This window comes from Brassica rapa, chromosome A01 (genome assembly GCF_000309985.2).
Source record: "Brassica rapa cultivar Chiifu-401-42 chromosome A01, CAAS_Brap_v3.01, whole genome shotgun sequence".
Lineage (NCBI taxonomy): Eukaryota > Viridiplantae > Streptophyta > Magnoliopsida > Brassicales > Brassicaceae > Brassica > Brassica rapa.
This window is the reverse complement of record NC_024795.2, coordinates 19,929,654-19,945,345: the sequence shown is the minus strand read 5'-3', so window position 1 is coordinate 19,945,345 and position 15,692 is coordinate 19,929,654. Positions and strand designations below refer to the sequence as shown.

The 15,692-nt window shown below is 35.1% G+C and overlaps 1 protein-coding gene across 1 annotated transcript; it reads left to right on the top strand.

The window, feature by feature from the left end:
- The first annotated feature begins 7,202 nt into the window (after nt 1-7,202).
- On the top strand, nt 7,203-8,271 carry LOC117126890 (la-related protein 1A-like). Its single transcript, XM_033276129.1, has 4 exons — nt 7,203-7,509; nt 7,616-7,712; nt 7,949-8,039; nt 8,149-8,271. Exons 1-4 carry the CDS (start codon nt 7,203-7,205, stop codon nt 8,269-8,271), a joined length of 618 nt encoding a protein of 205 aa, XP_033132020.1.
- The last annotated feature ends 7,421 nt before the right edge of the window (nt 8,272-15,692 follow it).

Here is a 15,692-nt window from a genome sequence, read left to right as displayed (position 1 = left end):
ACCAGCAAACTCTGCTCCGAAGAACCGCAGAGTCACTAAGGCCAAGGGAACTCCTCCAAGGAGAAAGACCCCATTATCGCCCGCGCCAAATGCTAAGACAAAATCGAAAGGAGGAACTTCCAGAGGCGGAGCAGAGGCGACTTCCACCACGAGCTCGGATAATCGGCCCATCTGCAACATGATCCCGGCTATCTCAAGGAGGAGGATGGATTTTCGGACTCCATCCCTCCCCGCTCCTTAGCCATAGCTAGCTGGAACTGTCAGGGGGTGGGGAATCCCCGGACAGTTCGTCGACTCGAAGAGATATCACAGAAGTATGCGCCTGATATTCTCTTCATCATGGAGTCAAAAAATCCCAATGAAGTGGTGCTAAAGAAACTCGAGAAGCTACGATATGATCACCATTTCTTGATACCTCCTACTGGTCATGGCGCTGGTGGCCTCGGTTTATTTTGGAAAGAAGGTGTAAAGATCACTGTGTTATTCTCAAATGCTCATGTAATTGACACCTTAGTGGAATTTGAAGGAAAAAGATTTTATTCGTCCTTTGTGCACGCTAGTACGGATAGAGCTATAAGAAATGAGCTTTGGGACCAGCTCCTTGTAACTGCCCAGAACAGAGACGCTGCATGGTTTGTCACGGGCGATTTTAACGACATATTGTCGAATAGTGAGAAGGACGGAGGCATAGTGAGACCAGAAGGGTCTTTTTCTGATTTGAGAACTTTCTTCTCGGAAGGCGATCTGTTTGACCTTCAGCACTCAGGTGAAACACTATCATGGAGAGGTGTACGCGGAGATCATTTGGTGAAATGTAGACTGGACAGAGCAGTCTCAAACACGTTTTGGGCGGAAGAATTTCCAACTGCTAGATGTCAATATCTCGAGCTCGATAATTGCTCAGATCACAGACCACTCCTCTCTTTCTTTGACAAGGGAGCCAGAAGGCGTAAAGGTCTCTTTCGGTATGATCGACGACTTTGCAAAAACGATGAAGCCAAGAGATTGATCTCCGAAACCTGGAAAGAGGCTCGCGACGCTCCGGTCTGCGAAAAGCTCTCGACGACACGGAGTGTTATCTCTGAATGGAACAGAAAGCAGCAGCGCAACAGTAAAAAACTTATAGAGCAAAAGAAACAGGAGCTTAACTCTGCTCTCTCCAGTCCGGTTAATGACACAAGCCTCATCCAGAGCATCTCTTCTGAACTGAACAAGGCCTATAATGCGGAAGAGGAGTTTTGGAGGCAAAGGAGTAGGTTACTTTGGCTCAAACTAGGGGATCGCAACTCGGGCTACTTCCATGCGATCACAAAGACGAGGCGACGCGTCAATGCTTTCTCTGTTTTGGAGCGTGAAGATGGGCAGATGGTTAATAAAGAGACGGAGATTATTCAGGTCATTGGGACGTATTTCGAGAAGCTATTCACATATGCGCCGGGCGAAAGGGAGGAAACAGTGAGGAAAGCTCTCCACCCGATTGTTACCGAGGCAGATAATGCCACCCTTACCGCCATCCCATCTGCGGACGAGATAAAAGAGGCTGTCCTTTCTATCAATGCAGAAAAAGCGCCAGGACCCGACGGCTTCTCGGCGGGTTTTTTCCATACGCATTGGGAGGATATAGGACCGGATGTGGTCAAGGAGGTGCGGGCTTTCTTCATGGGTGCGGCATTGCCCCCGAACTTAAACGACACGCATATCCGGCTAATCCCGAAGATCTCCAGCCCACAGAAAGTTTCAGATTACCGGCCCATCGCTCTTTGTAATGTCTATTACAAGATTTACTCGAAGCTGATCACTCGCAGATTGCAGCCTCTCATGGAGAAATTAATTTCGGAAAACCAGTCAGCGTTCGTGCCGGAACGAGCTATTGTCGACAATGTGCTTATAACACATGAAGTTCTCCATTACCTCAAAACGTCTAAAGCAGAGCAGAGGTGTGCAATGGCGGTCAAAACCGATATGAGCAAAGCCTATGACCGGCTCGAGTGGGAATTTATCTCACTGGTACTCCAAAGGTTGGGATTCCACCAGGAGTTTATCCGATGCATTATGCAGTGTATTTCGACTGTTACATACTCCTTCCTCATTAACGGCTTGCCTAGAGGGAAGGTAGTACCGACTAGAGGAATTCGCCAAGGCGATCCCCTCTCCCCCTACATATTTATTATGTGTAGCGAGGTATTGTCGGGATTATGTAACAGGGCGCAACAAGAGGGCCTGATCCAGGGCTTGAGAGTTGCGCGTGGAAGTCCCCAGATTAGCCACCTCTTCTTCGCGGACGACACCATGTTTTTCCTCCAAGCTAATAAGGAGAACTGCACTGCACTGCACTCCATAGTGAGTCAATATGAAAATGCATCGGGACAATCCATCAACAAGGATAAGTCAGCCATTTCTTTCTCGCGCAAAACGCCGGCCTCTCTGAAACTGATGGTGAAAACTGAGCTTCAGATCACAAAGGAGGGGGGAGTTGGAAAATACTTGGGCTTACCGGAACATTTTGGTAGGAGAAAAAGAGATTTATTTGCCTCAGTGGTTGATCGTATCAAACAAAAAGCTAGAGGCTGGTCTACCAAGCATCTATCGGCTGCGGGCAAACTAGTTATGATACAGAGCGTGCTTTCTGCGGTTCCCTCTTACCCTATGTCGAGCTTTCTTCTTCCGGTAGCTCTGTGCAAGAAAATGCAATCTGCGGTCACCCGCTTCTGGTGGGATAGCAATGAGAGCGCCAAGAAAATGGCATGGGTTTCATGGGATAATATGGCCAAGCCAAAAGCGATTGGGGGACTAGGCTTTCGCGACTTCCAAAATTTCAACATTGCCCTTCTAGCCAAAACAAGCTGGCGGTTGGTACAAAATCCGGATAGCCTTCTGAGTCGGGTACTGACAGGAAAGTACTGCTTGGAGAATAACTTCCTAACTGTAGGAGAGACTTCCTCTACCTCTCATGGTTGGCGCAGTGTGCTCAGAGGCAGAGACTTGCTGGTGAAAAAACTGGGCTGGGTGGTTGGAGATGGACGCTCAATCAACATTTGGGATGATGCTTGGTTGTCCCTATCAGAACAGAAAAGACCAATGGGACCTGCAGGAGAAGCTACGGTCGAGCTAAGGGTAGCGGACCTACTGATAACTGAAACCATGGAATGGGACAGGGAGGAAATTCAGCGAATTCTACCTGAGTTTGAGAGGGATATCTTGCGGCTGAAGCCAAGTATCACGGGGGCTCCTGATAAGTTGGTGTGGCTAGGCACTAAATCCGGGGACTACACAACAAAATCAGGTTATTATGCAGCAGTGGAAAACGAGTTTAACCCCTTGGGTGGTCAAGCTGCAGGGACAGTGAACTGGAAAAAAGATGTGTGGAACTTACCGTGTGCGCCAAAAGTTAAACTCTTTGCGTGGAAGCTTTTCAAAGGTGCCCTCCCAGTGGGAGAGAGACTCATAGAGAGACACATTGCAGCTGACCCAACGTGTAAACGATGTGGGTGTTCAGAATCTATACTTCATCTCTTATTCCATTGTCGTTTTGCACAACAGGTCTGGCTTCTTGCTCCTTTTGTGACAGAAATAAATGTTAGAGGAATCATAGAATTAGAATCGAGCTGGTCCACACTTTGTAATGCCCAATGTCTCCCTCCCGCCGGAATTACGTCTGGTTCGCTGGCTCTATGGATCTTATGGCTGCTATGGAAAGCAAGGAACAAGTTTGTCTTTGAGGGTCACTCAACGTCCCCTGAAGAAACTCTGTCTTTGGCCATTAGGTTAGCCCGAGAATGGTGCGTCAACACCAGTAAGGCTGAAGTGTCTGATGTAAGGGTAAAGGGGCTTCAGGCCCCAACGGAGAGCTCGAGCGCGGTGGTGCTAAGAACTGACGCGGCATGGGATCGCCAGCAGGATGCAGCGGGTCTAGGTTGGGCTATCTTCACGCAGGACGGGATTCAAAGATTCAAGAAGGGGATTTCCTTCGTGTCCTCACCTCTACTGGCAGAAGGCATGGCGATGCGCGAGGCGATGGCTCTTTGCTCCGGCATGACACTGCAGACAATCAGAGTCGAATCTGATTCGGCACAACTCATCAAAGCTCTCGCCTCTGGATACTCTGTTTCAGAGCTCCATGGAGTGATTTCTGATATTTTAGCTTTTGTCGCAAAATTTGATTTTGTAACCTTCGCCTGGATACCTCGAGAGAGGAATTCAGAAGCGGATAGTTTAGCCAAATTGGCCCTGAACGATGTTTCTTCGAGGGTGGTTGAGGTGGCTCTTAATGCACTCAACTAACCGCTTTCAATTAATGATAATCTTGTTGCTCAAAAAAAATAAACGATTTCTTTTTTTTTTCTTTTTTTTGAAACAAAATAAACGATTTCTTAGATGAATGATTATACACTAATCAGTTTTTTAATCAGACATTATTAATTATTTAACTGAATCATCTATTAAACAATTCGTCGTTGGAGATCATTTAAACTCCGTGTTTCGTACGAGTTTTTGTATTATTTGTGACTTTTGTACTCCAAAGCATGTGATTTTCCTAAGATATGCTTTTAAGATAATAAATGTTTTTTTGTATGTCTTATCAGGAGAAAGCTATATTTTTATTTAACTTTTGTTATTTTTATAAAAAATGAAATCTTAAGAGTCGCTTTTGGAATGTCAAGGTAAAACATCACTAAATTTATTTAAATTAGGATGAATGTCTTAATGAATAGTGTTTTTATTTGGTGGAAGTATTCTTAGTCTAATGGTTTGACTAAAAATTCATTAATGTTTTTATACTATAAAACAATAAGTACAATCAAATAGATTATATAGGACGACGGTAATAGTATAATTATCCAGCTTTAAAAAGAGAATAGTGTTTTTTTTTATGTGGATTACCTTTTTAATAGTACTCTGTATTATCACTCGAACAGTTGTGAAAAACTTATGCTAAAACGTTATAACAAGTTAACAATGATTTAGAGTCGTACAAGAAACTAAAATAAACTGTTACAAAAAAAAAACTAAAATAAATAAATATTTCGAATCCATCGTTTCCGCGTGAACTTGGCAAGTATTTTCATCAAATCATCGTTTTCTTTTGAGTTAACTAAATATTACTTTCGACATTTTTTAATTATATGTTTGTCTTCAAAGATGAAGTTTGCACGATTCTATGAAACATATTAACTATAATAATGTTGTCGTTCTTAAAAAAAACTATAATAATGTTGTTCTTATCTTAAGTTGAAAGTGCAGGATGTGTACTTGCTTATGCCAATAGGCTTCTAGAATCTCGATATCTTGTTGGTAGGGCTGGACATGATTATTTGTTATATAGATTATACTTGTTATTTACCCCGTACTCTCGCTTTGAAAAATCAAATACTTAGTATTGTGAAATAATGATTAAAAAGTTTATTACTTGTGTAATACGGATGAAGTATCAATATAATTATATTTTGGGTATATAGTAATAATAATCTAACCTATACTAAAAGCAAGATATAGTGAACATTGAGCATGTCCACGTCTGCAAAAAAAAACATCCAATCAAGAGATTTAAATATGCCATGTCATCTCTACTTGGCCATTTCTTTAAAAAATCCTGCGTTTGGGCTTTCAAATCTTAAGAAAATATACGGCCCATGTTAAAAACCTGACATACCCTAATCTTCTAAAATCATCATCGAATCAATCGTCTCCTGTTGATCAAAAAAAAAAAATCAATCGTCTCCTTTCATCTTCTTTTCCAATCTTCGTTACACATAATCAATCGTTCACTTTAATTCCATCTTGATGATTTCCTTTGGCCTCCTCTCTTTCTCATTCTTTTTTAGCTTTTTTAAAGTCCTTATTAGATCCATCATCCAGTGTCGCATCTGCTACCCATTCAGTGGCCTCAGCCTCAAAACGAAGAGATTCTACTCGCCATGGAAGAAGTTGAGTTCAAAGAAAAGGTATATCTTCTCCTCTCTGTATTCTTTCATTGGAGTTTTCGTTTTAATTGGCCAAAACCAAATATTTGATCCCGTAAGATGAAATTTGGGTGATATTCATGAATGATAAGTTTTGGGTTTTGAAATACTTTTTTTATCTAAAATCTTTATGTGCCAAAACAAGTGTAATTGTGACCTTGAAAGATGAGTTTTCCTTTTGATAGAAACAAGTTCAAACGTTTAGTCATGGTTATTAGTTATCTTTGTTTCATGTTTATGTTTGTTGTTAGGTTCGACAACTACGGCAAGTACGGGCTTCTGTGCGGTGCAGACGGGCCAGCACACCTGATAGTGAACAGAGACCGGAGACCAGAGGCATTGGGGAGAGTTTAAAACACCAGGAATTTTTTTCATGTACATCGCGGGATGGATCGGGTGGGTGAGGAGAAACTACTTGATAGCGATTAGTGACGAGAAGAAACCAGCGATGAAAGAGATCATCATTGATGTACAATTCTCTTACAGACTCAAACCGAAGCTGTCAATCTTCTCTACGGTGCCAAAACCCAGGTACACTCTATTCCATTAGAGCTTTTAAATTGTCCTTTTTATCTGTGATTTAGGGGATATTTTTGTATTTTGCGATTGTAGTCGAATCCGGAGAACAGTGTGGGGATCTTGACAATGGCAGGTAAGGAGTTAGAGTCTTGACTACGCCTACCTCTGCTGATCTTGGCAAGATTCTGGCCTGTATGCACAGTATGTCTCTCTACTCAAAAGCAATTTTTGTAATTGTTGTTGTTTTGAAGGAGGCATCAATTTTACTGTCTTTTGACCCCTCGATGTTGGAGAGTTTAATTTGACAACAGCGATCCAGATTGCTCAGCTTGCTCTTAAAAATTGCCAAAATAAGAATCAGCGCCAAAGTATTATTGTTTTCGCTGGAAGGTACTCGCTTTCTTGCCTTTTTTTTTTTTTTAACTATCGAATTAGAAATCATTTATATTGTTAACAAAGTAATCTTCATTGGAAATTTCTCCTCCAATATGCTAAATCTGATGCAAAGGACTGGAAACAAGCAGGGAGCATGGGAGGGGATGAGCCTTAACAGAGGAGAAGAACAGCTGAGGTGCAGTGACAACATCACTGGATTCTGCCTCCTCGAGAGTGGATCAAATGCAACACTGATGGATCTTTTCTTGATGAAGAGCTCTCACTTTTGGACGTCATTAAAAGCCAGGCTAGAAGAGCAACCAAAGTGGTCCTCCTCCTGCTTACCCCATGCACGATGTACCTTATCATCCACCTCCTTTTCCACCTATGTCGTATCCCACTGGTCCTGATTTTCCATATGCTCTTTATCCTCCTTACCCAATTCCTGGAGCTCCTGTTGCAGAGTCTGGCAACGAGAAGCCAGTGCAAGCATCCCCTCTTCCACCACCTCCTCCTCAAGGATATCCTAGACAGCATCAGAGGGGTTACGGCCCAAGAAACATGCCGCATGGAGCTGGACCTAGGGACTTTGTGAGACCTCCGTATATGGGGCAAGGTCCTGGGTTCATGGTTGGTCCAGGTCCTGGTTTTCCCGGTAAGATGTTGATTCTCTGTCAAGGGACAGGTTGAGCATACATGGTGTTAAGATAGAGTATAATTACTAAATTGCTGTATTTTTTTTGTTTCTTCATTTGACATAGGTCCTGTGTACTACTTCCCGGTTCCACCCCCTGGAGCTATAAGAGGCTACCCTCCACGCTTTGGTCCGCACCCTGGTAACCAGGGTCCTCAAGCTCTGTATGACTCCTGAACAACTCGACTTAAAGGATAGAGTCATAAAACAAATAGAATATTACTTGTGGCAAGTTATGCGTTTGCATCTATATATTTTGTGCTTTTGATACTATGTTGAGCTGACACCTCTGATGGAATGTCTCTGAGTATTTCCATGCCTTGAGTCCATCTTTGCTGGTTGGTAGAATATCACCTTACCTTTATGTGCTCACCTTCCGTATTTTTATTCTTTTTTCCAGTGACGAAAACCTTCAGAATGATCAGTACCTCATTTCCTTAATGGATGAACAAGGATGGGTTCCCATCAAAATCATAGATGACTTCAAAAGGGTAAAACTCTAACACAAGATTGTCTTGCTTTGCATTACTCTGTTTTGTCATTTTCATTTTACACAAATGTGTTGCTTTTAATTTCTCTATTCTTACTCTTGAATTACAGGTTAAGATGATGAACATGGATGTAGAGTTTATAGCAAAGATAACTTTAAAAACTCTTCAAAGCATACTGTTCTCGAGGGAGATCAAATGGTGGTCGACTAAGTTTGAAGCAATTTCATTCTGATGGACTAAGAGGGAGGCAAACAAAGTAGCAGATCAGTTACCAACTACTAGGCCTTTAGACAATTCTTTTAAATTTCATTACCATGTATCACAATATATCACTAATCTTCTTCATGAAGATCATGCATGTGCTCTTGACTGCATATAGTAATAATAAACATAGAGGTTATAAAAAATAAAATTTATATTTTTCAATTTGTGATATTAATACAAGATTGTAGAATGTTTTTATTGGAGATAAAAAAAAGGAAAATGATGTTTTTGGACTGAAGATATACTCAATATATCAGTAATCGTCTTCTGAAGATCATGCATGTGCTCTCGACTGCATGGTAATAATAAACATAGAGGTTATAAAAAAATAAAATTTATATTTTTTAATTTGTGATATTAATAGAATGTTTTTACTGCAGATAAAAAAAGAAAGAAAATGCTGTTTTTGGATCATAATGTTGGACTGAAGATATACTCAAAATTCACATAATCCTTAAACTGATACATTAGTGCTTAATATTGTAACCGAAATATAAAATAAAAGATTAAGTTAGAAAGTATATAAAATTTTATTTTTAATAACAATGTTGATAACCTGATTGGTATTTCGAAAAGATAGTAATTGTAAAAAAATGAAATTTAATAATAAAAATTAAATAAGTTGTGCATATCTATTTAAAATATCTTAATTATCTTTTTACACTGAGTTTTAATCCATAACTATATTTTAACTATAATTAGATTGCAATATTTTTTTTTATGTTTATAGTTTAACAAATGATATAGTAAATAGTAATATGTTTCATAGAGGTGTTACAAAAAAAAAGTCATAGAAATTTTAGCGTATTTAACTCATACAACACTTTTAAAAGTTTTTTATTTGCTTCCTTATGAAATTTATTTTGGAATAAGTGATATAGTTTACTTATATTTTTTATAAATTTATTTATTGTAGTAACAAATATATGATTTATAAAAAAGAAGAAATAGTAAAATTTGTAGTAAAAATAGTGAAATTATAATTTAAAATAAACTGCAAATTTATTAAAATTTAAAATATATTTATATTGTTTCGTTCATTTGCATATACACTACTAAAAAATATCAGATCCTTTAAATAATAACAAAAAGATAGAATGGAGGTACAAAAATTGAAAATAGCAATTCTCTGCAAATTAAAAATAGGGCAATAAAATTTTAAAAATACGAAATAAAACAAAAAATAAACACAGCAGAAATATTTAGCAAGATAAAATCATATTATAATTTCCATAATTTTTTTATTTATAATTTTCATAATTTATAGTGCCCAGTTACGCTAAAAAGTCTAAATTTACAACATACACAGTTTTAGTTACATGTTTTTTAAACTTATTACCTAACTAAAATGATTCTAAAATAAATGACAGCATGAAGATTGGAAAATCTAAATAGAAAATATATGATAAAACATAATACATAATGTTAAAATTACATTATCATTTATCACTAAAAAATCATGATCGTAGCAATAAAAATAAAATTACAAACACATTTAATAAAACCATAAAAACACAACAAAGTGTTATTAAATATACAAAATACAAATTTGACATAAAAACTCACTAATAAGAAGGAACAGCATTTAAATAAATAATTTTATCGTCACAAGCTCGGAAATTTCAAGTTGTTATCGTCACAAGTATAAGACTATCTAAAGATAAGCGATCTATATTTAATTTATTGTTCATACAAATATTACACTCACTATTGCGGGAAAACTACAACTAAGCTTCATCACTAACAACAAGATTTTACTCTGACAGCTTAATCAAATACATCAAGCACCTCAATGGACGAATAACAAGTCAACCAAATAATGAACTCAAGAGCAACTTCGCCTATTCAACAAAACAAAAACATCAGGACAAATCAAAGCAATAGAGGAAAATACGCTCTCCAACCTCTTTCTGTTTCTTTATTCGTATCCCATCAAATTATTGTACTATGTCTTTGAATATAATAAGTGCACTAAATCTATCTTGATCAATTCATTCACTGATTTTATCTCTCCAACTAGAAAAAGTTATAGGCATCCAATCAAATTTTAATTAAAACTAGCAAATACATTTTCAATATTTTAAGAGATTTCCACCTTTTTCACAAATAGATCTCTACCTTAAAATTAATATATTTAATTAAAAGCATTTTCTGCGCGTAGCGCGGACAAAGAATCTAGTTTCAAATAAAGATTGATCATAAGAAAATCTTTCAATTATCTTTATAACGAATAAATCCTTCAACCTATTACCTTTTAATGTCAACGTTTCCTCCATCAATAAATTTGATATTCCATAGAGAAAAAGAATCTCCTTTGTCAAAAATATCGTCAAATATGGATTAAAACTGTCAAGTGAAAACTACGTAACTGTTAAAGAAAAGTTACATATTTTTAGTAACAAAAACTGTTAAATAAAGACGGATCATAGGAAAACTCATTAATAATTTTATAAAGATTAGTCATTCTATCTAAAATAATTTAGGGAGAATTGCCAAATCAGAACAAAAATTCAGTATGATTATCCCTTTTGATATAAAAACTATTTTGTCTACTTTTTCTCTTTTTTTTACCTTTTCCAATTCTAAAAATTAATAAAATAAATATTTTTATGGATCAAAAAATTGTAAAAAATAGAAACAATTGATAAAAACACCTGTATACACAAACTGATATTTTTTTGGTTGAAAACTAAATAAATTAAATTTTAAAATTAAGTTTTACTAAAAAAAGAATTCATGTTATACGGAAAATGGGTTAGTAGAAAGTGAAGTTTATATTAAATAAGTTTGTCTACTTTTTTTAGAACGAACAATCTACTTTTACTTAAAATTCTAAATAGGGGAAATATGAATTCAACTAATTGTAAATATAGCTATTTTTTTGTCGATGCAGCTTCTACTTTTATTACGTATTTTACAAGTCGCGAAATCTGAAATCTAGACATTACTCTGACGACTAAATGAGGTAAAATCTGCTTATGAAATTTTTGTCTTCCTTCTACGCAGTGTAGAAAGTGTCTTCTACGAATAAAAAACCCGATTTTTGAAAAAAATTTGGAAATTTCAGTTAAGAATATATTCTAAAAATATTTAAAATATTCTAACTTCATAAAACGTGTATATTTGGTCACAGAAATATTCTAAAAATATTTGTAATCTATGTGCTTGCTTAAAACGTTACAAACATATAATATTGACTAAAAATTATATATGTATATTTATTTTTATTTTTATTAATATATTTATTTATAGAATTATTTGAAATTAAATTGTGTATATCACGGAGAATATATAAATGTTATTGTCCATGCTATGCATGAGAATATTTTATTTTAATTACATTATATATTAAAGGTAATAATCGAATTTAAGTATATAAGTATAGTAAAAAAATATTGGTATATGAGTGTTACTTATTCTAACTATTTAAAGTATAAAATTATTTTTTAAATATGATTAAACATTTAAAATATTTAATAAAAGTTTAAGATATTTAAATAATTTATAAAATAGTTAACATACACTAAAAATTATTAAATATCGACTAAAAACTTTTAGTCTATATTTTGGAAATATCTGTTTGTAAATTTAAATTGTTGTGCTCTTATCTATTTCATCGTCTAGAGCTAGGGCTTCCCTTCTGCTCTTGTCTGCAGGAAAGAATGTTTGTTGGTCGGGTTGGTGTCATTCTGGTTCTGCTCCGCGCCTCCGCCTTCTTCTCGGGTTTGTTTCGGGTTTGTTTCGCTTGAAACTTGTGGAATAGAGTTGGCTGCATATTTGGTTTGTTCCTCATGTTTCTGCCCTCTTTTCGGTTTGATTATTGAGTAGTTCGAGCTTGTTCGCAATGTTACTGTGGTTATGTTTCTTGGAGCTGAACTCAGGTGGCAGCTTGAATTGCCACATGCGTGACAAAGAAAGAACGCTATCAGTCCTTTATTGTGTGCAATGGACCCACTGAATGCCACAATAGCTAACCCTCAATGGATCCTCACTCTATATTAATGAGGTATTGTCTTTGACTCGCTGGAATTCTTCTGTTACACAAATGCCTATTGGTATCTTGATCTTTCTGCAACTTTTGTTTCTTTGAATTTGTTTTTGTTGGCTTTTGGCTATGTACGAACCTTACATTTTCTATTCAAATATATTAGTGTTAAAAAAAATACTTATTTCAAACGATTCAAATACAAACAATAAATAAATTACTTTAGCGGATCAAACTAAAGAGCAAATACATTGGAAAATAGTAAATACATACGCGGAGCTCAGCCATACTTGTTCTAATAGTTTCAAAAAAAAAGTCCAAAAAATCATAAAATTACATTAGATTAATTTAAATATAGAAGGCGTGTGATCCTATTCTTGGCTTTTTTTTTGTCAACGCATGAAAAAACTCCGAGTTTATATCCCATTCCCGCAGCCAAAGGACTTTACTCTTTTGTCTTCAGAATACTTCCTCAGCATTAAGAGCCTCATATAGTTATTTACGTGCTTCTCCCATCTTCTCAGTGGTGGAATAGTCATTTGAATACAATTTTTAACTTTTTGTTTAAGTTCATCCACTTGTTTTTTGAATTTATGTTATTTTCTCTCTTCCATTGACTCAAAGCTCCTGGAAATTCGATATATGCTCCATAGTATCTGTATCAGTCGGGAGGTCCATTGAGTTCCATCATTCGAGAATAACTTGCCTAATTTCTTCGCTATCCAAACATCGTTTATCAAACCTGAATTTTTCCTTTTTCTAATTGGTTTGGGAAGAATATTTGCTAGAACCTGACGATGATCTGATTCCATAGACGCAAGTACTTAATAGAAGAATGAGGAAATTTATCATGCCAATATTCATTTCCTACTCCCCGATCTAAATGACACCGGACCGCTTCTGTCCGATTCACGAGAGCATGTTTCCAGTAAATGGAAACTCCATCATTCTGCAGTCATTTAACATCTGTTTGAAAGGTTTTGTGTTTGAAAAATGTGTAAGGCATTCTCACACTTAATATATTCTTTCTAAAACATGATCTTTTATCTAATGATTGTCTATGTCAATTATATGAGTATTTGTGAAAATACATTTTTTGAAAATCATCCATAAAGTTACTTCAACAGAAGTTAAAACATAATGATATGCACGAAGAATTGAAATAACATATGCTGAAAGTACATCAACAGAAGTTAAAAATCTTTTAAATCGAATTAGTTATTGAATTTAACAATTATATCTAACCCAAACCTTAAGTACTTCACCAGATAGATAAACCTGGTCTGAGCTAACTCTTCCAATCATTGTAATCGAGTCACTATTTAGAAAAATGAATTGAACCCATGAACTGAAGACGACAGTATTCTCAAGTGAAGAATTTGATGTTAAATATAGCAAATATCCAATAAGACCATACGGCTATGTATATACTTATTTGCTAACAACTTTATTATAGACGATTATACAATAAACAAATCTATCTGTCTTATGAGAATTTACGTTTGACTGTATCACCTGAACATTCCTATAGGATCCACGCTTGAAGGTATTCTTTTTGCTATACTGCAGAAATCTCTTATAAGTTTTTCCATTAATCTACATAATTTCATTTTTTCTGAGACTCGAAACCCAGATCTTCGAATGTAGAAGCATTAATGAACCATTAGTCAAATCACTAAACCAAATGGACTTCCACCTAACAACTATCTAATGAGGCTAGAGTGGGAGATTACTTTATATAAAATGCTAACTAGGTATTAACTTTTTAAGGAAGCCGCCACCCAAATATATAGTACAGTTAGCCAAAGTTCTTCTTTTTTTTGAGAAAAAGTTAACCAAAATTTCTAGCAAAAGAATCAATGATATCATAAAGCTTTTTGGGCCCCTATCGATTTTTGTATATATGATGATTAAGAGTTTCACTAGTATACAAAATATAAGCATACAGTTTAACATTTAATTATGTTAATTATACACGTACAGCTAATGCCACTATATACATCTATATCCTGATAAAAAGTACTTGGGTCATATAGTTTACGAACTAAGTAAATATGCTTTTAATAAGAATGATTCTCAAATCTTCACAAGTGGGGGATTAGATAGATATCTGTTCTAGATTTGCTATCCAAAACCACTCGTCTATATAAGCCTTTCTATAAAAAAACTCTAACGACATTATATCTATATATAGGGGGTGATTGGTAGTTGCTGTCCACAGCCCTATTTATTTTTACAGCACTAAATTTAGAGCAATCAAGCTTTAATTTTTTTTTTTGAAATTACAGTTCTTGAAGAAACCTACAGATGTCAAGTGCTCTGCAGAGCCAAATATTCAAAACAATTGTGTAGTGCTTTCTATAAAATTCTACAGCAATAAAATCTAAAGCCACAACAAAAAATCTAAAGATTTTTTTCTACAGCAAAAATTTTAAAGCTATAGCCATTACCAATCGGACCCATACTATCCACCTTCCGCTAACAGCTAACTACAAGATATGCTATAAATGCGACAACGTAACTGAAGATTTGTTTTCTGCCAAAAATTATGGCTATATGTTAATTAGCGACTTATATTTACTATCCCCTAGACTATATTTGTGAAGTGATTTTGTCATATGTCATTTTTACAATCAACTTCACAAAATAAATATGACATGGCTACTGAAATTGATGACATGGTTTAAAAAAATATGACATGGATAATTTCATTTAATGTTGATTTATATTTTGGCAAACTTTTAGAATATGTTAATAATTCATATATTACATTTAATATTGATATTTCTTTTTGGTAAACTTTTTTAAAATATGGTAATAGCTCATACATTATCTATAAAATAAATATATTCATATATAACATTTTAAATTTCGAAATATTATTATGTTGTATAATTATACAATTTGTATTACTAAAGCTTTCAAAAATTTCTACAATTTTTTTAAAATTTAAATATCTAATCGTAAGATCATTAGTTTCTTATATATCTACAAATTTTAAAAATATTGTTTAGGATAGATTTTTGATAATTATACAATTTTAGATAATTTTTATTAGTTTTATACAAATTGATTTAATATATATCAAATCTATATTAAATATTAGTAAGAAAATAGTAAAATCTATAATATTTAATAAAATTTATTTTTAAATATAAGTTAAGTTTAAAAAGTTACTTACTGCATATGGTGGAGGAAAACACCTAGTTGTTCAAATAAAAGCATGATGGATATAAGCGAATGATTTTTGTAATAGCATGGCACTTGTTCTATTTACGAAAGTATTGGTAGTTTAGTGGTCGTGGTCCTGGAAGGAGATTAATTCCTTTATGTTCCGGATTCGAACCATTTTAGTATGACGTACTATTTTTAAAACGAAATTTTAAAATACTAACTCCGCGTAT

Excerpts from the sequence above, each read along its gene's own strand:
- LOC117126890 (XM_033276129.1), top strand. The coding sequence starts at position 7,203 with ATGCACGATGTACCTTATCATCCACCTCCTTTTCCACCTATGTCGTAT. Across the intron at positions 7,713-7,948 it reads AACCAGGGTCCTCAAGCTCT|TGACGAAAACCTTCAGAATG; the intron begins GTATGACTCCTG and ends TCTTTTTTCCAG. Across the intron at positions 8,040-8,148 it reads TCATAGATGACTTCAAAAGG|GTTAAGATGATGAACATGGA; the intron begins GTAAAACTCTAA and ends CTTGAATTACAG.